A 23,074-nucleotide genomic window follows, 5' to 3' on the forward strand; every position below is an offset into this window, starting at 1 on the left:
GATTTATATTTTTATTAATTTGATTTGAACGTCGGTCGTTCAAAATATTGTATTATGTGTAAACTTTTTATTTTTATTTTTATTTTTTTCATGGTTCCCACTCGTCCTGGAAAACCTGGAAGACAGTTGACCATCTTTACAGTAAAGTGCCCTGTAAAATTATTTTAACATTATGTTGCGCCAGCGTTGTTAGTCAGGTCACATTTTACATTCACTTGTCAAGCACACAAGAACACAAAGGGCTCTTCAAAAGAATAACAGAAAAATCTAGGGGAATATTATAAAAATGTGTATTTATAATAAGGAAACAGAGCATTAAAACAAGGCTAGATCAATTTGTCACAGATAAGTCAAAGCCACAGACTGCACGTCTTTATATTCTTCAGCAGAGAGGAACATATTAGACATATTAGTGTTATTAAATATTATATTGATGCTGATGTGATCTCTGTTTGTCACACCAGCTAGATCATCACTGAAAATGATCTGTAGAAAAGAGCAGGAACTGTAATGTAATATTTGTTTTGTTTTTTCAGAGAACTGTTCACTTATCTGGACGGAATAATGATGTTTGTGTTCGTTGATAAAATTCATTTGATTCGTTTTACTTTAAAACGGCAGTTCACAGGTGTCGTAAACGCAGCACTAAATACATAGGACATTGGTAAGCATCCGAATTTCCCGCTTGTCCTGAACGGAGCACGACTGACACATCCAGCACGGATGTGGGCGGGGCTAGATGTCCCGCCGGCCGCAGCCAGGACGAGTTGTCTCGGCGGCGGCAGGGCGGGGTTTGTTTTGAGAGCGGACCGGAGAGAGAAGACTCACCAGGGAAGATGGCGACCGCAGGGTCCGCCGAACGGCCGGGTAGACCGGCCAGCACAGCCGCCGGCAGGTACCGGTCCGGGCCCGGAGCTGGGTGCGGCTCCGGGTCCAGTCCGCCGGAGAACGAGACGAAGAAGTGCTCGGCGTGCGCGGAGGGGCAGTCCGGCGGCAGCCCGCCGAGCGGACACCCGGCCTGTCCCCTCTGCCGAGCCCAGAGACACTCCGGCAGCGAAGAGCGGCTCCGGAGGAGGAGTGACCCCGAGAGGAGCAGCAGCAGGCCGGGCAGGAGGAGCTGCGACAGCCGGAGAGGTCGGTGTGTTTACCGGGGAAACTACAGCTAACAGTCCGCTGTAGCAGCGCCGCCGCTGGGTGTTTGTTTTACAAACCAACCGCAAGAAAAACACAACCAGAGTTTTCCAGCTTTTAGTCTGACTTTATTCTAACTTTAATGTTAACAGCTGAGGCCTGAAGAGTTTCCAAACGTCTGACAGGTAAAACTGACTGACTCCGATTCAGTCTACAGAAAATATAATGTGAACAGCTGAGTTAAGATAAGTTTTAGTCATATTAAAGGCAGAATTAAAATGTGTTTTATTCTCGTGTAGTTTGGTGAGAAGCAGAAACTGACCTCCAGTCAGCTGAGTTTGGGTACAGACCGTTGAGAATATCATAAAAACAGGCGGGACATGGTTCACCAGCATGTTTACTGACCTGTTTCATTCATTTAAATGTGTAGACGTTGCAGGCAGTAGGTATAAACCGGGTTATTCTGTGGTTTTTGGTCAGATGTGTAACCAGGTCTGGTGTCAGAGGACTTGTCCGGACTTGTACAGCTGCAGGAAGCGCAGATACAGTACTACAGTACTACTACCTGTTGCATCATTTAGTCTCTACATTTTCTTAAATTATACTTAACTCATTCACCAGTTAGGGTCTCCTGAATCCTTGTTATCCGTAGTGAACATAATCATTACTTTAGACAAGAGTTTGTGATATAATCACACAGACCACTCTGGGTGTATCAATAAATCAATAATCAGGACTGTGTTATGGTAATATTGGATTGTTATATCATTTGTGCATCACTGTGATGAAGAAATTTGATCTGCAGGTATTTAATTCACTAAATGAACCAAAAGAAAAGACGTGTCAGCTTATTTTATCTACAAACTCTCAATTGTTTTTCCCGAAAATTAATTCTAACATTAAATAAATGATTATACAGACCGTGATAGAAGATTTTATTCATCCACTCCTGATTTTCATGTCTGTGTTTATGTAAAATTTTATTTAAATGTTAACAAATGTAAAACGATCAGTTAAAAAGCCTCTCTTGTTCAGGTAGTGAACAGTTTGCGTCGGCTGCTGTTGTTACTCAGCAGGAAGTGACTCTGTCGTTTTGTCTCTGCAGAGTTCTTCGTCTCGCCTGCTCTCATCCCAAAGTGTTCAGACGTTCCATCGGGACAGACCGGCAAACACAAGGTGAGTTACAGACAGGGCGGGTCAGTGAACGCAACACGAGGAGCTTGTTCTCAGACTCACTCTCCGTTTCAGCCGTTTGAGGACCGAGAGGAGGCGAAGAGGAGGAACTCTCTGACCTGTAAAGACGAAGCAGTCCGACACGTCGAGGAGCCGGTGAGTGTAACGGAGTAAAGTGATGTGAACAGTAAAGTTAAAGTGACGGTATTAACACCTTCACAACCTAAAAACCTCCAGAGCACTTGATTCCTCACTCGGCCAAAAAGGTTGTGAACTGCAGAATTTGCAAACGTTGACCTCTTGTGGCCTAGAAGCAGCTCATCCGGAGAGGAGGCTCTCTGGATGATGAAGACTCGTCTTAACGTTAAAGCCGTGTTACTTCACGTTATGAGCTGTAACGTTTTCTATACAGTTTCCCTCAGTCAGTGAATCGTTAATGGCGGTTAGCGTAGCAAGTAATTATTATACTAGGCGTGTAACGGTACACAAAAATCTCGGTTCGGTACTTACCTCGGTTTTTAAGTCACGGTTCGGTTTATTTCGGTACAGAGAGGGGAAAAAATGCAAACCTTAAATTGCTGCTGGTTTATTATGAACTTTTGTAAACATGCAAATGAGTTTACAATTTTTTAAACAAACTTCCAAATTACACATAATAAATAAATAAATTATATAAAAGGGTCTTCTCTGCACTGGCTGTGATGCTCAAGTCACTAGTTAGTGAGGGGCGGGGCTAAAGCGGCTGCTTATGTAGCGTTGTAGCGCCGCATGGTCCGCCACTTAATATGTCCGTCTGGAAACTTGGAATTATATACGTATATTCCACACACAAAACAAGCCTAATATATGACGTTAAAGACTGCATTCTGAAAGTCCTGTACCGAAACGGTCCGGTACGAATACGTGTACCGTTAACGGTCCTGTTCACTTTACAGATGTGCCCTGACTTTACAATCATAAACGATGCATCGCTCATGGCGACGTTCCCAGCTGGAGAACGTGTTGCTGCCGAGTGCGCAATATCAGACAACACCGGACAGTTTCATACTTTCTTAAGAAATAAGAAAAGAAAACAGTTCTCCGGTCTGTGCGTGAGAGTTTTTGGCTGTGGGGAAATAATATCAACCTTTGAAACGCTGTCTACTGCAAAATCATTATCGTTGGTCCCCTCTTGTAAATTCGGCAGATGTGACACATGACGTTGTTCCTTTCTTTGTATAAAGATAGTGCCAGTTTGTCCCGGCGTGTTGCAGTACCGTCACTAGACAGCAGATCAGCTGAGTGCTCGCACAGCGCTGAACACACAGTTATTTCTTACTGTATTTACCTGTTTGGTCCATGAAAGGACCTGATTTCAGTGGAACTTTCTGTTGCTGCAGCAGAAACGTTCATTAAAAGATGTATTTTTGAAAGCAGTATTCATTTGATTGTCTTGTCTGTTACTTAGCATCTAAACCATCCTCAAGTTTAATTTAAAAGCTGATGACTTAAATGAGAGGCATTGTGTAATTTTGCAATTCATAATCCAAACAGTCGATTATTCATTTCAGTCAAAATAGTCTCTAGTTTCAGCCCTAACAGAAAATGAAACCATGAAACTTCCCTGGTTGATGACTCACATTAAGACAATAATCTTTTTTATTACAGGTTTTCTGAAATGTTATGTTTAAATATGCAAATGAGTCAGTATCTAATGAAATATGCACTAATTTGCATCTGTTTAAAAAACTGAGTCAAGTTCAAAAATATTTTTTTTATTTTGTTGACACAAGTTTTTTCCACAGTTGGGATTTTGGATTTCCCTTTTTATTTCTTAAATCAGAAAATAATGTCAAAAAAGGCATAAAAAAACCGTTCTATAATTTAGGCTGTGAATTATAAATGAACAAACCCCTCTGTGAAAACCTTTGGAATAAAGTCAGGAATGAAATTATGAGTGACAGCATGTCTGAACAGTCATACAGAGCCACTCGCATAAACCTAAAGCAGGAAGTGTCAAAGGACGCCACGTGACACGTCTAAACTAATCATGCTGTCAGAAATCGACACTAGCCAATCAGATTTCGGTGTGCAGGAGAGAGAGAGAGCTTTCCAACGGTACCGGTAATCACACGGTGCGGACAGCGGCAGCAGGAGGACATGTAGCGTTAGAAAGCGAACTTTTAGGAGAATAACTGCAGGAATTCACTGTTTTATAGAGAGCCTAAGTCCCTCCCCTTCCGGTGGACCACCATGGGACCTTATTTCGGAAATATATTGTACGGTAGTCAATGGTGAGGGACAACAAATATTTTGATCCCGTTTGAATTGTGCCCTGAATTGTGAATTACACGTATGATGTTTGTCAATTTAAAAGATACATATTAAAGTCAAGAAAGTTTCAGTTTGATGTAAAACTGTTTAGGTATAAGACTTTGAAAATACGTAATTACATAGACCACAAACCCAAAAGTCGCGTATGTGACGTCGTAACTGTCTCTCTCAATGAATGAAGCTAACGTTTCTGAAGCTAACGTCAAAAAACTTACGTGAGAGGATGATGTGATAAAAGGACTGAGAGTCGTTGGATTAAACCCATTAAGTGAGATATATTTCTGCATGGAACACAGCTTAGTAATCCAGCTAGTAGCAACCAAGCAACGAACGTTAGCTAGCATTACCGCGCTAACATGTTGGTGACGTATACTGTGCGAGACGAGAGATGTAGTTCGTTGAACAGTTTTCACACAAAACGACATGTAACTTTACTGTTTTACGACAAAATGCTACTTTCTTGACTTGCAAAATTATATTTTAAATTGACCAACTTCATATGTGTAATTCAAGGATCAATTCTAACGGGATAAAAAGATAAGTTGTGTCTCGCAATTCACTACCGTACATAATTTTTCTAAAATAAGCTCCCATGACCCGGAAGTGGAAGTGAGTGACTTAGGCTCTCTATACTAACTTTAAAACTTTTAACTTTACTTTTAACAAAGATTTTTGCTTTGGAACTATATAAAATAAAAGCAAGTACTAAAACCACAACTGTAAACTAACAGTGTCTATTTAGAATAATAAAGCAACAGCCCCTTTCATACTGCTGCTGTTTAAAAGTGCTTATAGGTTTTAGGCAATAACTCAGTGGAGAATGTTTTGTAGGCGACATCACGAGCCAGATGTTCCTTGATGTACCTTAAACCATTCGTCATTACTAATAACTTTTTAAAGCTGGGTCTCCGACATTGCCAGCGTTGTGTTGGACAAATTTGTGCTGCGGTGTTTATGAGAGAGAGAGGGATGAGCGAGAGGATGTGCTACAGCGCTGATCTGCAATCATTTTAAATAGGCCTAGTAAAATAAAATAAAAACAAAATCAGTATGTGGCAGTCAGCGTTGATATTCAAAATCCAAAAGAAACATCTCGTAATTAGCTTAGTAATGACATGCAGCTGATAATTAATATTACTTCGTTACTATTTTAGCTAACGTAACATAAATAAATATTTTTAGCGCCTTTTGCGTTCCGTCAACATTACGTTATCAATTACCATTCTAGGGTACTGCCCTAGAATGGTTTTAATCCTACCTGTCAAATAGGAAGTTTTGCGTGTCTGTAAACAACTATGTCTCCTCGTTCTGTCCAGTTAAATATTGTGTGCCTCAGGGGTCGGTCTTAGGACCCATTTTGTTTTCCTTGTATCTGCTTCCCCTTGGACATATTATCCATAAACATGGCATTTCTTTTCATATTTATGCTGATGACACACAAATATACTTGCCCGTCAGATCCACAGACCCTGGAATGCTGAGTTCACTTAACAACTGCCTTTGTGAAGATAAAAAATGGATGTCAAATAATTTCCTCCAGCTGAACTCAGACAAAACAGAAATCCTGGTCATCGTGTCCCAGCAGATGGCAAAACAAATACTGCCATCTGCTGGTTCCCTAGTAAATCACATTAAGCCTGTTGCAAAGAACCTTGGTGTCTGGTTTGATAGTAATTTAAATTTCGAGCAGCACACCACAAAGCTTGTTCAATCATGTTTTTATCAACTTAGAAATATGGCAAAAATTCGATCTATGTTAACTTTTAAGGACACCGAGACCATTTTACACGCCTTCATCTCATCACGCCTGGATTATTGCAACAGCCTTTTCACTTGTTTAACCCAAAAATCTACTGATCGACTCCAGACTGTCCAGAACTCAGCTGCCAGGCTTTTAACCAGAACAAAGAAATATGACCACATCACCCCTATTTTAGCTTCATTACACTGGCTCCCAGTGTGTTTTTAGAATTGACTTTAAAATTTTGTTGATCACTTTTAAAGCTCTTCATGGCCTCTCGCCTTGTTATATTTCTGACCTTTTAGTCCCATACACACCAGCACGTACCTTGAGATCCTGAGAGGTCTGTTGTCTGTTCCAGAGTCTCGACTGAAAACTAAAGGGGACAAAGCGTTTGCTTTCAGGGCCCCGAGGCTCTGGAACAGCCTGCCCGAGGAAATCAGGTCGGCTGAGTCAGTGAACTCTTTTAAGTCTTTCCCGATCTTATTTGACTTTATTTTATCCCTTTTATTTTATTCTATTTTACTTATTTTATATTTATCTTAACCGTGTATTTTGGTCTTTTCAATGTTTTCTTGCTTGTATTGTTGTCTTTTGGATATTGTATTGTTGTCTTTGCACTTGTTGAAGCACTTTGTAACTTGTTTTTGAAAAGTGCTCTACAAATGAAGATTATTATTATTATTATAATTAATCAACATTGGTAATTTCTGTGTTGCTCAGAGAGTCAAAGATATTCTGATCTTGCCTGGATGTTTACAGTACACCTGTCTTATTTCTTCTCGTCTGTGCTTATTTTCAAAGGCCTCACCATCCAGTTTGAAGGGCTCTTCTTCAGGAAGCAGCGGCATGTCTGTGGTTAGCATGAATGACTCTCCAGCCAGCCGCCAAGCTGCAGCTAAACTAGCCCTGCGGAAACAACTGGAGAAGACCCTCCTGGAGATTCCCCCACCCAAGCCCCCTGCCCCAGAGTTTAACTTTCTGCCCTCTGCAGCCAATAATGAGTTTATCTACCTGGTGGGACTGGAAGAAGTGGTACAGAATCTGCTGGATACCATCCACAGAGGTGCGTGGGTTTTCTGTTTCTTTTCATGGCTTTTGTTTACATATAGTAGAGGTAAAATTATAAGTCAATTAATCAATCAGTCGATCAACAGAAAAATAGTTGTCATTAATCGTTCAAGTAATTGTTCAGTTAAAAATGTCAAACTTAAATTTTGAGCATGTGTTGTTTTTCTTTGTTTTGCATGATAGTAAACGGAATATCTTTAGGTTTGGACTGCTGGTTGGACAAAAGAAGCAATTTTGTGACATCTCTGTCAGATTCATCAAAAATGAAAATAGCCATTCGTTTCAGCCCTAGATGTTAGGATTAGATGTTGGATCTGTTTCAAACAGGTGTTAAAAATTGTCCTGCCCATTTTTATGGGAAAAAAAATATTGTCTATGTGTAGCTAGAACTATGTGTAGTTTCTAACTACTTCTTTGACACCATACGAGCACCTCTGTCCGTTTTCATTCAGTGCCTCTGGTTTCCCATCTCTCTCCATCCAGGAAAGACAGGTGTAGCACTGTCAAAGCCCAATGTCAGAGACCCCTTCATCTGCACCCAGTGCAACACTGACTTCACCTGCCGCTGGAGGCAGGACAAGACAAAAGGCGGGGCAGTCCTCTGTGAACACTGCATGTCATCCAATCAAAAAAGGGCTTTGAAAGCTGAGCATACCAATAGGCTGAAAGCTGCATTTGTCAAAGCACTGCAACAAGAGCAGGAAATAGAGCAGCATATTATGCAGCAGACGTCCTCACCAGTCTCCCACAGTAGCTCCTCGTCCTCTTCATCTGCCTCTTCAGCGATGAAAGTAGAGCAGCTGGTGTCTCAGCAGCTGAAGCAGGCTCAGGCCAGAGCGTCGTCCCTCCAGCACCACCACCAGGCCAACCGAGGAGCCAACATTCTTCACCGTCACTCAATCAAGCAGGTTAGAATCAGTTTATCTTTCAAAGAGAAATAACTTGGGCGGTCAATGCTGCTGTTATCTCAGAACTGCCCTCTGTGTCTTTAACTCACCTCAGAGCTCCCATGGCCAGCTGTCCCATGGTATCTCATCAGTGGGGTTGAGGGGCGTCCCCCACTCCTTCTCCTCCTCCTCCCAGCTGCAGAGCGCGGTGGCGGCTGCAGCTTTGGTCAGCCGGCCAGGTAAGCATGACCATGTTTCCCACCGCTCTGTCCAGAGTTCAAAGGTGAGCAGCAGTGGAATCGACGGCGGCAGGAATTTCAGCGGAGGTAGTTCCTCATCCACTGCATGGAAGAAGCAGAGCAACAGCAATACAGGTAGACTCACATTAATACCAGCCCAACTCTGGCACCTGACATCTGCTCTCATTCAAAATTCCTGTCTGGTCCAAAAGCAATCCTTGAACATCCTAGTGCCGTCTTTTTTTGTGTAGTGTTAAGGAATCTCACACAAAAGTTGCAATCTAGTATAGTGTCACACACTAGAGAAAAAATACAGTTGCAAAACATGCGGGAGGAAATGTTTTCGGACAAGACAATCCCACTCTCCAGTTCTCTCCCTGCAAGTGATCTCCATCTTCCTACTTTAGTCCCTTAGTTTGGTGGTGTCATAATTTTTTCCTGGTGCCTCTACTATACCTTTAGAGTAGAATGTTTCCTTTTTTCTCTCTTTGTGTCTGTCTGTGTGTTGTGGGGACACAGGTGGCTATGTCAAATGTGTTTTCTTATTCATCTCAAAAACGTCCACAACTGACAGCATGCAGCTTGCTCCTCACCTTGACCTGCTTCTCTCTTGCATGTTCACAGGAGTCACTATGGCCTATGTGAACCCCAGCCTGACAGGTCACAAGACGTCAGCCACCGTCGACGCTCGTCAGAGGGAGTACCTGCTGGACATGATCCCCTCTCGCTCGTCGATCTCGCAGACTGCAAATACATGGAAATAATTGAAACCGTACTCTACTATTCATTAGTAGTTTTTGTTAGAGTTCCTCAGTTCCAATAATACGGTCAACAGCAACCCCCAGAGGACTGTTAAGCAAATACAATCTCCTAAAGTGAAGAAACGTTCCTTCCTTACCTTTTGTATGATTGTTGTTTTAGTTTTATTATTTTGTATTGTTTATTTTGAGATGCGCTGTTCTTTGGTAATTGTGCAGAAACCATTTTGATTATAGTGGGGCAAAGAAAAATCATATACTTGAAGGGCTTCCCTGGGTACTTGTGTCCTCCAGACTGGGTGGTTCAGTCATGGTGTGATAAGAGGTTATGTCTGCATTGAGTACTTTGATAAAAAGGCTCTGCCATGATGTGGGTCAAACTGACCCAACCTTTTGACACTTGAATGGTTATAGTCATACCCAAAAGTTCACATATAACAAAATACACCATTTATTTTAAACAAAAACAAAATAAGTTGTAAATGTTCAGTACATCACCCCTGTAGTTAAATGTTTGAATTTATTTTCTATTTACAATAAGTTATTTTTTTTGAATTGTTGTTAAAAATCACTCAAAATATTGTGGTTTCTACAAATGAAGAGTTTATTCTAGCTTTGTTTTTGTTTAACAGCATGCCTACCCTTAAACCCCTCTGTTCATTTTGCACCTTAGCTGAAGAAGCATGGTGTCATTGCTCAATTCATCTGTAATTACCATCTGTAATTTGCTTATTTTATATTAATGTCAACATTGTAAGATTATTTTGAGTGTTATGCTGTTGCTGAAAAAATGCAAATTGAGCTGACTTTGTCTTACTGGAGCCACAGATCTTGCCTCCGATTTATTCAACTATAATTCCTACTTTTTGCGACATATACTTAGCCCTGAATCAGTTCTTAAAGGGAAGGTCTCCCAGCTACCAAGATCCTGGAATACACAAGAACATCTTTATCTCGTACTCCTAACCATATTGTGTAATTTCTCTACTTCCCAATTTTAACTGCATTGTACAAACTTATGTTAACGTTTTATTTGGTTTACTTTTTTCCTAGCTCCTACAGAAATAATAAAAAATATAAATTTTAAATACATGTTTTCATGTATTATGTGTGGATAATATGACACTGGTATTACATTTCATCTAGAAACAAAACCTAATGGTATGACATTTTCAGTGCTATAACTTCTGCTACACTACATTTCAGAGGAAAATACATAAAACATGATCAGCTAATACAATATGATTTTACAGATTAAACTGCCCAACAAGATATGAAGTAGTTAAAATACTAACTATACCTCAGCCATCTACAACATTGCCATCCTGCATACATGTTTTTGCACCACCAATAATAATACAAAAGTATAAAATGTATCACTGACAGGGGCATGTAGCTGCATTAGTGCTTTAGCTTTTGACACTTCAAGTGCATTTTGCTTCTGTACAATACTTTTGTACTTTTACGCCACTCTGTGGTACTGCTGCATTTATTTAAGTTAAGGATCTTATTACTTCTACCACAGTGTTAGATGTGAACCATTAAGGTCATCTGTCACAAAAGACAATATTTGTGCTTTGCATGCGCTTGTTTGGTTAGAAGGCAGGTTTATTTGTCACATTTTGTAATTACCTTCTGCTACGTGGCAGACAATATACAGTTCATAAAACAAAAATCATAAAACTGGTAGGCAGAAATAAACTAAATTCAAATGCCTGTTGTTAATGTGAATGTTAATTCATATAAAACAGTCACTATGAAAGCAACGTCTACAGGATGAATTTAATATGGAAACTGGCCACCTGGAAGCTGGGAAGTTTAAAACATCTAAACCCCTAGCTATAGTATGTCTAGGTTTATATGGACTTTTGTAAATTGATTAGGATTTAGTACGGTCAAGTTCTCCTCCAGACGGGTGGGGGTGATAGAGCGCCGCAGAAGCTTTTACGCACGAGAAAAAAGCGTAATGACGTCACCATCGTGTTGTGTAGAAGGCTGGAGGAAGATGGCGGGGTCCAAGGTGAAGCAGGACATGGCTCCTCTGGGAGGCTATGCCTCGTTTGATTATAAGAGGAATCTACCGAAGCGAGGACTCTCGGGTACTTTCATTACATACTCAGTTACCGAAATGTACAGATTCATGCACGAGTTCTTGAGTATGCCAAGGTTGTATGACACTTGCTACTGACTAAACAGCGGCTAATGCTAACGGGTCAGACACAAGATAATGTACTAAAATAAAAATGTTAAAGTTGATGGATGCTGACACAGTCATGCCTGTTATATGGGGGAACAATATATGTGTCTTTAACGGTGTAATAGAAAAAATGTTTAAGCGACTAAACAACACTTTGGTGCGAATTGTTATTGACAGTGATGATAGCTGCATGCTAACTGGCTAAAACTGGCACTTGGTTAATTGCATGTTAAGTCAAACATTGTACACTGTTCTAAATGAGCTTTTATTAAATGCAGTTAACGTTAATTACAACAGCTTTAGTTAAGCATAGACGGCCTAGTTGCTGTGTGAAAATCACAAGACCAATGTACTTCTTTCAATCTAATATCTTTCATTTGACTGTGGCAGGTGTTGCACTTAAATCTGAATAATCAGATGAGTGCACCTGCTTGCCAAAAATGAAAGAACAAATCTTTTCTAATCATACTTTGACATATCCTTTTCCCAGTATGATACGTACTGGGTCTGTACTGGCATGTCTGCCTCCTGTTTGGAAATATACAAATGTCAGAAGGATTGATAGAGCACATAACAAATGTGAAAGCTGCTCAGTTTGGGATGACACAGAGTTGGAATAGCAGAATCAGATTTGTGCCTGAGACAGAATCGTTAGTTTAACAGATGATTCGAGCATGCAAGAGGATTTGTGCAACTACATTTGAGCCAGCAATAGGGATTCTCCTACCTCGCTCACACTCACTTTTGGCAGTATAAATCCCTTGTATGGAAGTCTATTGATGACAAAACATTTGCGAGAGCACAAATCAAATTCTGCAAGAGAACAATTGAGAGAGTGCAGGCATGGATTCATAAGGGCAGAATCAGATATGAGCATGCAATCCCGATCATGCACGCACTCTTTTCTGAGTCTGCTTTTAATTTTCTCCACTTTTTTAGCAGCTTCTGAGCACTTGAGATTGCAAGACTTGCAAACTGTTAGAGGACACACCCACAGCCGGGCTTCATGGCTCATGTCTTTCCACATAAGGAAAAAAGTTCAAGCTGCTGAATTATTATGATGTTGCTCCTCTGTATTGTATTGAACAGGTGAAGCTTTCAGTGAATTCTGACTGCCAAAAGTGTGCGTGAGCAACTTTGATCATTACAAGCACAAGAATTCCTATTGCTTTCTCAAATGTAGTCATACGATTTCTCTTGCATGCTCAAATAATCTGTTATGCTCCTGATTATGTCCTCCCTTGCACACAAGTCTAAATCTCTTCTTACAAATCCTGTGCACTTGCAGACGGAGTAATGCTTCAGTTTGTTTTGTGCTCTCTCAAACGTTTTGGCATCAATATACTTCTGTACCCCTGAGCGTAAAATCAAACAGCAAAACGTCACCTGCTCAATTTGACCTGGAAGTGAAGGGTCATGCTGTTGGACCTTTTCCCCTACTTTAAAAATAAAAGCTGGGAGAATGGCGCATTTTAACCACTAGATGAAGACAAAGAGCAGTATTGGCGTCTGTATTGTAGAAGAGTCAAATTCATTTGAAAGTACTTACTAGCTATATCTGATTTGTGGACAGATTAGCTGGAATCTGACCCAACTCTATGTGGGAAAACCAAATCACTTGAAATACTTGGTAAATTTCGAGGTCCAGACCCAGATATGCAGAAGCAATCTAACCTCCCGGCACTTTTCTGTGCCGCTACATGATGGACAAAAGACTAATAGGTTATTAATGAGGTTTCATATTTACCTACAGTTTATCTCTCTTTTGATAAACAAAGTACAGTCTGTAAGCACTGTAAAACGTTTTGTAATGGCACTAGCTGAATTTAAGTTAATTGGTTAAGAGAACATGAAGGTTCACTGCGGTGTAACACTGGATGTGGTTGTGAGTTGGGACTACTGTTAATAAATTCTGTTACCCATATACATCAAGGGCTGTTAAAATTATATTGATGAATGAAACTAGATTTAAAGTAGGGCTGGACAATAAAACAATAACAACTATCGCAATATAATCTTTTTCAATAACAATATAAGAAATGTTCAATAAATATTAAATGTTTGATTTTATTCACTTGAATCATTCACCAATTAGGACTTCATTTTTTTATTAAGATGTTTTATTTGTTGAGGAAAAAGGACTGAAAAAAGCTTTTACTTAATTTTACTCATGCATATTTGTTGAGAAAGATTTTCTCATATAATTGTTTTGAATGTTCTACCTCAGATTTGTGAAGTGATCCACTGTTTGACATCAAGTGTTGACCATACCATACCACTCAGAATCAAAAATCAGCCTTTAAACTCGAAAGAAATAACGATTTCATATTTATCGTGATAATTATCGATATCGAAAGTTATGAAACTTTTTATCGTGATAAAATTTTTTGGCCTTATCGTCCAGCCCTAATTTAAAGTTTATTTTGGCCTGTAAACAAAAAGACAAAAAAAGAGTTTCTTCCAACAACACAACCAAAACACAAAAGGTAGTTTGTGTCGCATCATTTCCTCAAACAGCTGCTCCGAGTATCAACTTATCACCTCTGCAGGTGTAGAAGCTATTACTTTCTTTGACAACCTTAACATGCGCCTCGCTCTGTAGGTCTAAACTGTTGGTGACAATAAAGAAACTGCTTTCCTAGAATCTGCAGATGGCTAAATGTGAGTCGTTTGTTGTGTGTGAGTTACAGGTCAGTTTCATGAGGCTTCCTCTGTGGTTGTGTAGCTGAGCGGCACTGCCAAACAAATATTCGTAGCATTCATCAAATATGTCAAACTGGTTTGATCAGTAGCTCGGTGAAACTGGTTTGATCAGTATCTACGTGCCTTATGATGGTGTAAGCCACAGTTGCAATTATTGTTTTTGTTAGGTTTGTCCTACATTCACCGTGGGTAATCACAGAAACAATTTTAATCCTGTATGTGCCTTGTACATATGAATTGACAATAAAGTTGACTTTGACTTTTAAAGACACCGCTTTGCAGACATTCATCATCTTATAGACAGGTTACTACTTTAATGGATTACATCTTTATAACAGAGAAAAACAGCAACTGAAACTGGCCTGATAATGTGGTTGGGATGTAACTCAAACACCAAATCATCTGTGGAACAATACAATAATGCCTTAAACTGTCACTAATCGATTCTTTACTCAACAGGATATAGCATGTTCGGCATTGGCATCGGTATCATGGTGTTTGGTTACTGGAGGCTTTTCAGGTGGAACAGAGAAAGGAGGTAGGATCATTCTTGTTATGCTTTGGGTTTAAATGTTCATTTACAGTCTGTATAATATTTTACAATCAGGTTGGAACTCATGGTGATGTGTGTTTGTGCAATGCAGGCGCTTGCAAATTGAGGAGATGGAAGCCAGAATAGCTCTGATGCCCCTGCTGCAGGCAGAGCATGACCGACGGTGACTATAAAAAGTCACACACATACATGTTAACTTTTTAAATCTGGTGGTTCCCCCCTCATGCAAGACATTTATGTAACTGCTGAATTTCCCCTCTGGCCAGGACCTTACGGATGCTGAGGGAAAATTTAGAAGAGGAGGCGATTGTCATGAAGGACGTTCCAGGTTGGAAGGTAAAGAAAAGCTGTTAGCTTGTTTACTTTTTAACAGTTAAGTGTTTGAACTCTTTTTGGGTCAAATGACCTGTATGAAATTTTAAATTTATAGGAAGCGTTCATTCTCATTAAATAAATCGGTCAGCTATACAGTATGTACTGACAGATATAATTTTACTTTTGATCCATTTAATTATATATATGTCTATTACTAAATCCATAGCTGGTTTACTGACTACGTTTACACATTTATTACTATTTGAAAGCATGTCTATTTTTCTTAAGCAAACATTATTGTTAGCTAACATTGCTCTACTTGTCTTTGTATAGTTAGTGTAACTAAGTAGTAGCTAAGGTTGATGTTCAACTGTTTCTCTTTAAAATGTTCTATCATTACAAACTTTATTCTTGTGTGGAATAGAAATAATAATACTAGCAGGTCATTTTTGATCCACTTATGGAAGAGTGTAGGCTCCAATTACCTCTTAATTGTGTTAACAGTAATAAGCTTTATTGGTATAGAACAATGTATGGAAGATAAATTGCAGCAATTCATTTTAGTTTACCTGTGAATATTCGCAACAGATATTGAAAAACAGGCTATTAAAAAAACAAGACAGAAACCAAATATATGTAAAATGATAATCTCTAGTAACATTTCTGAAGTACTCCTATTGTCCATGAAACAATATTATAACTATATAAAACAATCACATACTGAAACTGCCTGGCAGTTTGACAATAATACATGCAATCCTCATGCTGTAAGTAATCATCCTAGCAGCAGCAACTTTCTACTGAATTTTAGTTTTTGGGGGGAGTAATGTCATTAGATCCAGATGCTGGTTAACATCGGTCTCTCTTCAACACTCGTGCAGGTTGGTGAGAGCGTCTTCCACACAGACCGCTGGGTCCCCCCTCTGTCAGAGGAGCTGTTCAACCTCCGGCCCCGTGAAGAGCTTTTGCACAAGCGTTTTGGCTTCTTGTGGTACGTGTAAGCACCACCAAGACTCAAGTGTCCTGAGCTCCAACACAATCCACAGCCAGTATCACATGCTGCTGAGCCCTCGCTCAATTCAGCTTGTAAATGTTCAATAATAAAAGTATCTCTTTTTCTGTACCTCATCATCCGTTTATCACTTGTCATTTTTGGTTTGGTATGAATTTCACAGCATAAACCTCTCAGGTAAGATCATGTCCAATGGTGGGACGAACAGTGGAAGTACCGCACAATGGTGCATTATTAAACTAAAGGTTTAAAATGATCTGGACCTTGACCAGCAACATTAAAACGCTGCTTACACAAATGCATCCGGTATGATGACTATCATTGTATGTCACACTGAAATGTATAAATTTTTATATTGCATCACTTATCTTTCACCCCCATATCACAAATTGAACACAGGCTCTTTTGGTTTTGCCAAGGTCTATAACCAGTTAAGAGTTAAGATACTTAGCTTATCCTTTAAATTGACCAGCTTGAACCAAGACCATTTTGATAAACAGAATAACTTGAGCACAATGGTTTGAATTTCAGCTGATCCCATGCACGTTACCTGGGCCATATGTCATTTAACTAATCCTCAACTGCCTTAGTGAAAGCTTGGTGATAAACAGCTTTCAGAGATTTAAGTGACCTGGAACTCAAAGGTTGGCACTTCAACTGCAGTGGTGAAAAGTAAGCTGTAGTCACCCTTTCTGTATCTGACTTGAAGCTTTGATCTCAATTACAGTTCAGTAACAAGTAACAAGTCTAATCTGACAATATGGAAGTATCCCTGTGTTTTGGGTGCATCTCACAACTTATCTCCATAACTGGAGACCACTAAATACAAACATCTGAGTTTAAATGTGAGCCACCCAAGTAAAATTTCTCAAGTACTGTGTTAAAGAAAACAGAATTAGCAGTTTGGAGTTGGTTCCTCCCCCCACAATTTTATTGAATTTGCAATACAAAAAAAGCAAACATTGCTCAAGTGTCAGATACAATTACACAGTAATTTCAGTGTAAATGTCCGTTGCTTGAAACGGACTTCATTTAGAAAAATGTGAACTCAAATTAAGTCACTAGAGTACACAGTCATTGCGCCTGCTTTCTTAGGTCAGACTTTGCATTACAGCCATTACATTTGGAAAATGTCTCAGGCAAGTCAATGCTATATTCAGAGACCTTGAACTTGTAGTTGGCAGGATCCTCCCATCTAGCCACTGCTTACAGATGCAAGTTGGACCTGAAACAGCAGTAAGATTTTGATCAGCCAGGGAAATTTAACTCTGCCAGAAGCAGAAAGATGGCTCAATTCTTTTACATTAGAGATTTTACCTGATAACTGCATCAAGTCACTGCCATCTAAAGCTGCACACTTTAGTGAGGACAGTCCAGAGGAGATTCAGAAGCCTCCAACAGTCAGTTTATTCTAAAGAAAGAGATTAAGAGATTGATTAAGCTCGGTAACTAACATTTGACATGAGAAAAAGTCACAAAACGCATGCAACCCTATTCATGAGTCTGAAACTCACCACTTAAGTGTACAAAGAAAACTGAATACAGTCTAGACACCTTGTGCATCAATTAGGACTGTTGTGGGACATTACTGGAGCAAATTTGTGGACTAATGCAGTGAACAGAAGTGGACTGAGCACATACTACCCACGACTTAGAGGCCAATGCTTTTTTGGTGGATTCAGGAGGTGGAGCACTACAATCCAGAGGAGCATCTTAGAAACATTTTCTGAATGGACTTTATGAATCAGGGGAGAGGCCGTGGCATGTTGTAGTCGACATCTGAAGCAGGGGACTAAAAACGTCTAACTTGAAGGTATTCATGGAAACAATGAGAACTGAGTTTGAAGGATGTGAGCAAAGCAAAAGGAGATTTTTACCTCACGTGCATTGGCCTACTTTCTCCACATTTGACCTAGGCAAGAGAGCAGCTTTCATCTCTGATGAGCACTTGTTGGTAGGCGCAACACTTCACTCTCCAAGGACTTGTAGGTTTTTGAAGTAGCTGACCTCTTGAATGTAATGAAGCATTAACATGACCAGACACCAGCTGATGTTTTCCCAGCATTTCCATGTGCTACTTTAGGGCTAAGTCGACCCTCACTTTACGTTGGATCTCAAATCACTGAAGTAGTAACACATTTGGCTAATCAATGGTTTTCAGACCGGTACAGTGGTAACTGGGCCAAAAACCATTTTTAGTTATGAACTCTTTAGGAACCCAGACAGGTAAGCTGTCAAATTAGTGGACTTTCTAAAAAAAAAAAAAAAAAAAGCACCCAATTACTGCTTATCCCTCTACACTTTTTCAAGACCACCAACTAAACTGCCAATTTATGACTGCCCACTAAAGAAATCCATGTGTACTTTAAGCGCTTCGAGCAGGTGACTTTGTTCAACGCAGCAATTAACTACCCCATGCGAGTTTTGAAAGGCAAAAGAATCAAGATTATTTTCCACAGTCTGTTTAATAGGCTCCATGAAGCCAAACTGACAAAGAAAAAAGTTGATCATACAAAGAACATAAAGTACAAAACTGTTCCCGGTTGAGATATTACTTTGGGGAAACGAAGTTACATTTTTTTCAATCACTTAAACAAGATTAGTCCATTTTACAGCACATTTAAAATGCAGATGTTGAGCAGAGCACAGAAGATACCTTGGACAGACTTCATGAACAGCCGGCCACTTCGGATGTGTAGTTCACCAGTCTGAAAGGAATTCACTCTTTTGGGAAATTGAACACACAGGAGCCTCAGCGTAACTAAGTTTTTTTTAATAGTAAAAGGAATTTAGCATAAAATCCCCCAAAAGCCTATTTAGAGTAATTGATCTTTCCTCACTCAGTTTAAACCTGGCAAGAGGTCAGTCAGTCAGACTGAAGGGGAAATAAGTAGGAAACAAACAAAAAAACAAACACAAGCCCCATCGGATATTTCAATATAAAAAAAACTTAAGGAATCAAAAAAATAATCAGGAAACACTTTAACGTGCTGGACAAAAGAGGTCTACCGCAAATGGTAGTGTCTGTTCCAACGAAAAGCCATGTGGAGAGCTGTCGTTTGATCCCCAAATCGGGACTTAAGTACTAATCAGATTACACAAATGCCTTTTAGTTAACAAACGACCTTTGAGGAATAAAGATGCCCAATCAAGCATGGTAAGAGTCTTGAACTGTAATTTGTAACATGGTTTGTTAAGGAAAGGCTACATTTTTTTTTTAAAGATGCTTGAGCTACTACAACAGAACTACAAACTAAGGTCAGCAATAACACGTGGACATTTCTTGAGGAGCGCATCTTTGAAATACAGCCAGCCAAGTGATGATCTTGAATCAGGGAGATGTTTACTCGTGTGCAGCTGAGGATAGGAAGTGGGCACACAGGTAAAGACACTGAAAGTTCCAACACTGGAGTTTCACAACATCCCCTTCAACCCACCAGACAGTCCAAAAACCCTCCCTCAGTTTTTGCCTAAGGGGCTCCATCAGCTTAGATACGAGCAGTCAGAATAACAGTGTTTCATTGTTCATCGCCAGCCTCGTTATCAGAGTGGGACTGGGGGACTAGCAGAATTTGGCAACCGCTTACAGAGTGGAGTCAACGTGGGCTCAGGTACAAAACTGAGGGGCATACATGATACAAGACTTCATATGTTGGGGCTGTGAAATTGTCTTTAATGTACATGGCGCCTAGTGAGATTCAATGACACTCAGTCTAACAGCATATAAAATGTTTTGAAAAAAAAAAAATCACGCGTGTAATGTTAAATACTGAAATATAACCATCAAGTTCAGTGTGGGTTAATTTGGTGGCATTTGAAAATGACAGCCCCAACATAATGCTACATACACAGTACAAACATCATTGATGCTTACCATAGCCATCGTATCCATCGCGGTAGGTTCCAGAGCGGTCACCATATGAACCCTGACCCCTGGAAATTAAGTAAACAAGAATTATTTCATAGACTTAGGCAAGTAAAAAATTTAATTCTCAGTCATTTAACACACTTACCTATTTTCTCTGTATCCACCGCCTGAGGAGTATCCTCCTCCGCCACCACCACCACTCCTGTAGCCGCCACTTCCGAAGCTCCTGTCGCTACTTCCGAAGCTCCTGTCGCCATAACTCCTTTCACCATATCCCCTGTCTCCGTTGTATCCACCACCTTACAGATACGAGTACATTCATCACCAAGGTGAGTAAAATGGTTGTAAACAGCAAACAGTCCTAAGCCAGTTCTCACCTCTGGCATAACCTCTCCCACCTCTTCCCCTGGATCCGCTGAATCTTCCACCCCGTGGTCCTGAGCCGAAACTTCCTCTGGAACGTCCGCCCTTGCCTGCTTCATCCACGCGAATAACCCGCCCATCTAGACTCTGCAACACAAGTTAATGCAAATTTAATTCCCAGATTCCAAGTGGCTTAAAACTGACTTCTATTTTACCATGTGCAAAAAGTAGTAAAAATGTTTCAAATAAGTTACAAAAACGTATTTTTAAAAAAAAGGTTAATGCTGTAGTGTTCATTTACCTTGCCGTTCATGGCGTTCAATGCATCTTTGGCATCTTCTGCATTATCGTACTTCACAAAGCCGAAACCGCGAGATCTTCCCGTCTCTTTGTCTCTGATCACGTCCACTAATGGAGGAAATAGTCACATTTAAAATGAGTATTTTCAAACAATGGTTTAAATAAAGTTTAATGTGGGTACAGCAATGAATGAAAACCGCAAAAGAGGCTTAAAGAGGATTAACCTTTTTCAATGGTTCCGTATTTTCCAAAGGCCGAAGCCAGTGTGTCTTCGCTGGTCTCGAAGCTCAGCCCTCCGATGAACAATTTACCTTCGTCCGACATTTTCGGTATATCTAGGAAAAATACGACACAATCACCCAAAGCAAATGCACACAATATAAATTAAGTCCCATTGCTTTAAAAACATCGGCAAATACCGTCTGCTCACGCAGTACGAAAATAGGTCAGCGATCCCGTGACACGAAATGGCCATTATATGCGTATTTGGTACCTAAGTTTATTCTGCTGGTGTTTAACGATTCATTAATTCCGACTTTAGCTAGAAAAAAAACGCATTGAACTCGTTAAAATTAATCGCCGCTACAGCTAGAGGCAAGCCGAGCTAGCGTTAGGCTTCAGGCCCGTAAACGTGGTACCATTAAATTAGCGGATTAGCTAGCTAGCTTTTTCCTTCCAGCGCCATTTTGTAGCACCGAGCTCATGGGGCTCCCTTTTGTTTCACCGACCTAGCGGTTAGCTTCAGATGCGGCTCGACGCCTTGTTTTCTGGGTTACATAACTGTTCAAATAATCGAATAAAATACTGTAATAAATGTTCCTTCAGGTACAGTTTCCCAAAATAAAATACAGCAACAATGCAAACCCTTTTAGCACCAACCGTCTGGTTTTCATCCCTATGAATTTAAAAGCCTGAGTAACGTTAAAATCTTTAAACTATTGTATATTTATTAACAGGCCAAAAGCTAAAATAATGCTTTAGGAACAGCAGATTTATGTAAACATGTCGACTACACACTCAAGGTAAAATTACCGTGAAAACACATTAAAAAAAAGACAATCCTTACCTTTTCACTGGCTGGTATCAACTAGTTGAGACGCGGGGCTGCAGACCGAATGAGAGAGGAAAACCAGCGCGCTCCGCTTTTCACTGCTCTGAACGATGACGTCTTCTTCTTTTGCATTATTGGCGGGTCATAAACAAAAATGGCGGGTCCACAGCGCCACCTGCTGCCCCGGAGAGCCAAACTTCATGTCGCGTTGCTTTACATTTTGGCATGCCAAGTGCTGAAGCACAGTCAAGATGGAAACTGTTTCTCACTTTTTATTGTCAGGATGAAACCATGTTATCATCTTGTTGCTGCTGTTTACATTCTCCCCAGGCGCAAAAAAAAATGCACTGCGGAATGTTCTGGGTGTATAAAAGTGTATGTGTATAAATAACTATAGCCTATTTATTGATTTATTTTATATGTTGCCATATTTGAATATAGGCTACCCTTAATTATATGTTATGTTCTGTGTGTGTAGCATGAAACAACTACAAATTTCGTTTAGTTGTACAACCTTGTGTTGTATAATGACAAATAAACAACCTAACCCCTAACCCTAACCCCTAACCCCCCTAACCCTTTTTAAATACTCTGATTTGTAGCCTATAATAATGTATAATGGCTTCTTAAAGAAGAAGTAAATAGTCTATGCAAACATTCTTCTTTACAAAAGTGGAACTACTGGACACAAGCTGTCTCCTAGTGCAGTTTTAAAATGTCCACTCCCTGTGTTGCCTATGTGCTGATTACCTACAGTTTTGTATCAAACTCAATTTTAACCAAGAATACTTCATGAAAACAATTTGTACAACTTTCAGTATCATACTACAATGTAATAGTTATTTTATTGAAAAAACTGTATTACAGCCGCTCTCTATCCAGGTTGACAAAACAATTATGATATTCTTTCCCAATTTTGTGAGTGCTTCATTGAACTCTTTTGATTCCTGACTGTATTTAAAGAGGCATTCAGCCCCACAGTCTTCCCCACTCTCTGAGATCACAGGTAGATCACAACCTGATCTACCTTTGGCCCCTGTATAGGCCTCTACTCCAGTGGCAGCCTGCGACTACTAGGACTGTGAGAAGACAGTTAAAGGAGCCCGCATGAGGCTGTGCAGGGCTGCTTTCGAAACAACAGACTGGGATTTGCTTTGTAACTAACATGGAGAGGACACTGATGAGCTCATGGCCTGCATTAAAAGAGACATCAGAGTTGGGGACAGGGAGGGGGTGAAACCGAGAATTTAAGGTGAGCATTAAGCAGGGCAAGGACAGCTACAAGGAAGCTGGAACAAGAACTCCTACATAACAATGTGAAAAATGTGTGAAGTAGCATGATGAGTATCAATAGCCACAAGGAGACTGGTAGAAGAACTGGGGGAGGGGTGGCCACCCC

The 23,074-nt window shown here is 40.1% G+C and overlaps 3 protein-coding genes and 1 long non-coding RNA gene across 13 annotated transcripts in view; 3 read left to right on the forward strand and 1 right to left on the reverse strand.

Annotated features, from left to right (window-relative positions):
• LOC123972883 (transcriptional repressor p66-alpha-like) overlaps positions 1–10,401 on the forward strand; it is a 44,035-nt gene extending 33,634 nt beyond the window's left edge. For 8 of the 9 annotated variants that reach the window (XM_046052616.1, XM_046052624.1, XM_046052623.1 and 5 more), the window contains exons 8-11: positions 7,163–7,424; positions 7,913–8,337; positions 8,432–8,690; positions 9,180–10,401. In XM_046052616.1, coding sequence (XP_045908572.1) covers positions 7,163–7,424; positions 7,913–8,337; positions 8,432–8,690; positions 9,180–9,319 — 1,086 coding nt within the window. In that variant the 3' untranslated portion in view covers positions 9,320–10,401. The remainder of the gene's footprint in view (positions 1–7,162; positions 7,425–7,912; positions 8,338–8,431; positions 8,691–9,179) is intronic. The other variant, XM_046052625.1, reaches the window with a different exon arrangement.
• LOC123972888 lies at positions 1,237–2,466 on the forward strand. Its single transcript, XR_006825495.1, has 3 exons — positions 1,237–1,316; positions 2,237–2,307; positions 2,380–2,466. It is a non-coding gene; the product is annotated as an uncharacterized LOC123972888 (long non-coding RNA).
• Positions 10,402–11,255: 854 nt separating the features above from the next.
• ndufa13 (NADH:ubiquinone oxidoreductase subunit A13) lies at positions 11,256–16,209 on the forward strand. The gene is made up of 5 exons (XM_046051381.1): positions 11,256–11,412; positions 14,673–14,751; positions 14,858–14,929; positions 15,033–15,102; positions 15,963–16,209. The coding sequence occupies exons 1-5, from the start codon at positions 11,280–11,282 to the stop codon at positions 16,080–16,082; spliced, it is 474 nt and encodes a 157-aa protein (XP_045907337.1). The 5' UTR covers positions 11,256–11,279; the 3' UTR covers positions 16,083–16,209.
• A 2,330-nt stretch (positions 16,210–18,539) lies between these two features.
• Positions 18,540–21,843, reverse strand: cirbpa (cold inducible RNA binding protein a). 2 transcript variants are annotated; one of them, XM_046051379.1, is made up of 7 exons: positions 21,691–21,843; positions 20,849–20,959; positions 20,626–20,732; positions 20,339–20,471; positions 20,107–20,260; positions 19,968–20,026; positions 18,540–19,450 (listed from the first exon to the last, which is right to left on the reverse strand). In XM_046051379.1, exons 2-7 carry the CDS (start codon positions 20,946–20,948, stop codon positions 19,437–19,439), a joined length of 567 nt encoding a protein of 188 aa, XP_045907335.1. In that variant the 5' UTR covers positions 20,949–20,959; positions 21,691–21,843; the 3' UTR covers positions 18,540–19,436. The 2 variants fall into 2 exon arrangements, with proteins under 2 accessions (XP_045907335.1, XP_045907336.1); XM_046051380.1 differs by having other exon boundaries at positions 20,360–20,471; positions 21,691–21,842.
• Positions 21,844–23,074: the final 1,231 nt, after the last annotated feature.

This window comes from Micropterus dolomieu, linkage group LG06 (genome assembly GCF_021292245.1).
Source record: "Micropterus dolomieu isolate WLL.071019.BEF.003 ecotype Adirondacks linkage group LG06, ASM2129224v1, whole genome shotgun sequence".
NCBI classification, from domain to species: Eukaryota; Metazoa; Chordata; class Actinopteri; order Centrarchiformes; family Centrarchidae; genus Micropterus; species Micropterus dolomieu.

Coding starts and splice junctions, on each gene's coding strand:
- ndufa13 (XM_046051381.1), top strand. CDS start 11,280: ATGACGTCACCATCGTGTTGTGTAGAAGGCTGGAGGAAGATGGCGGGG. Junction 14,752..14,857: donor AGGTGGAACAGAGAAAGGAG/GTAGGATCATTC, acceptor TGTGCAATGCAG/GCGCTTGCAAATTGAGGAGA. Junction 15,103..15,962: donor AGGACGTTCCAGGTTGGAAG/GTAAAGAAAAGC, acceptor ACACTCGTGCAG/GTTGGTGAGAGCGTCTTCCA.
- cirbpa (XM_046051379.1), bottom strand. CDS start 20,948: ATGTCGGACGAAGGTAAATTGTTCATCGGAGGGCTGAGCTTCGAGACC. Junction 20,733..20,848: donor ATACGGAACCATTGAAAAAG/GTTAATCCTCTT, acceptor TTCCTCCATTAG/TGGACGTGATCAGAGACAAA. Junction 20,027..20,106: donor GGTGGATACAGAGAAAATAG/GTAAGTGTGTTA, acceptor CTTAATTTCCAG/GGGTCAGGGTTCATATGGTG.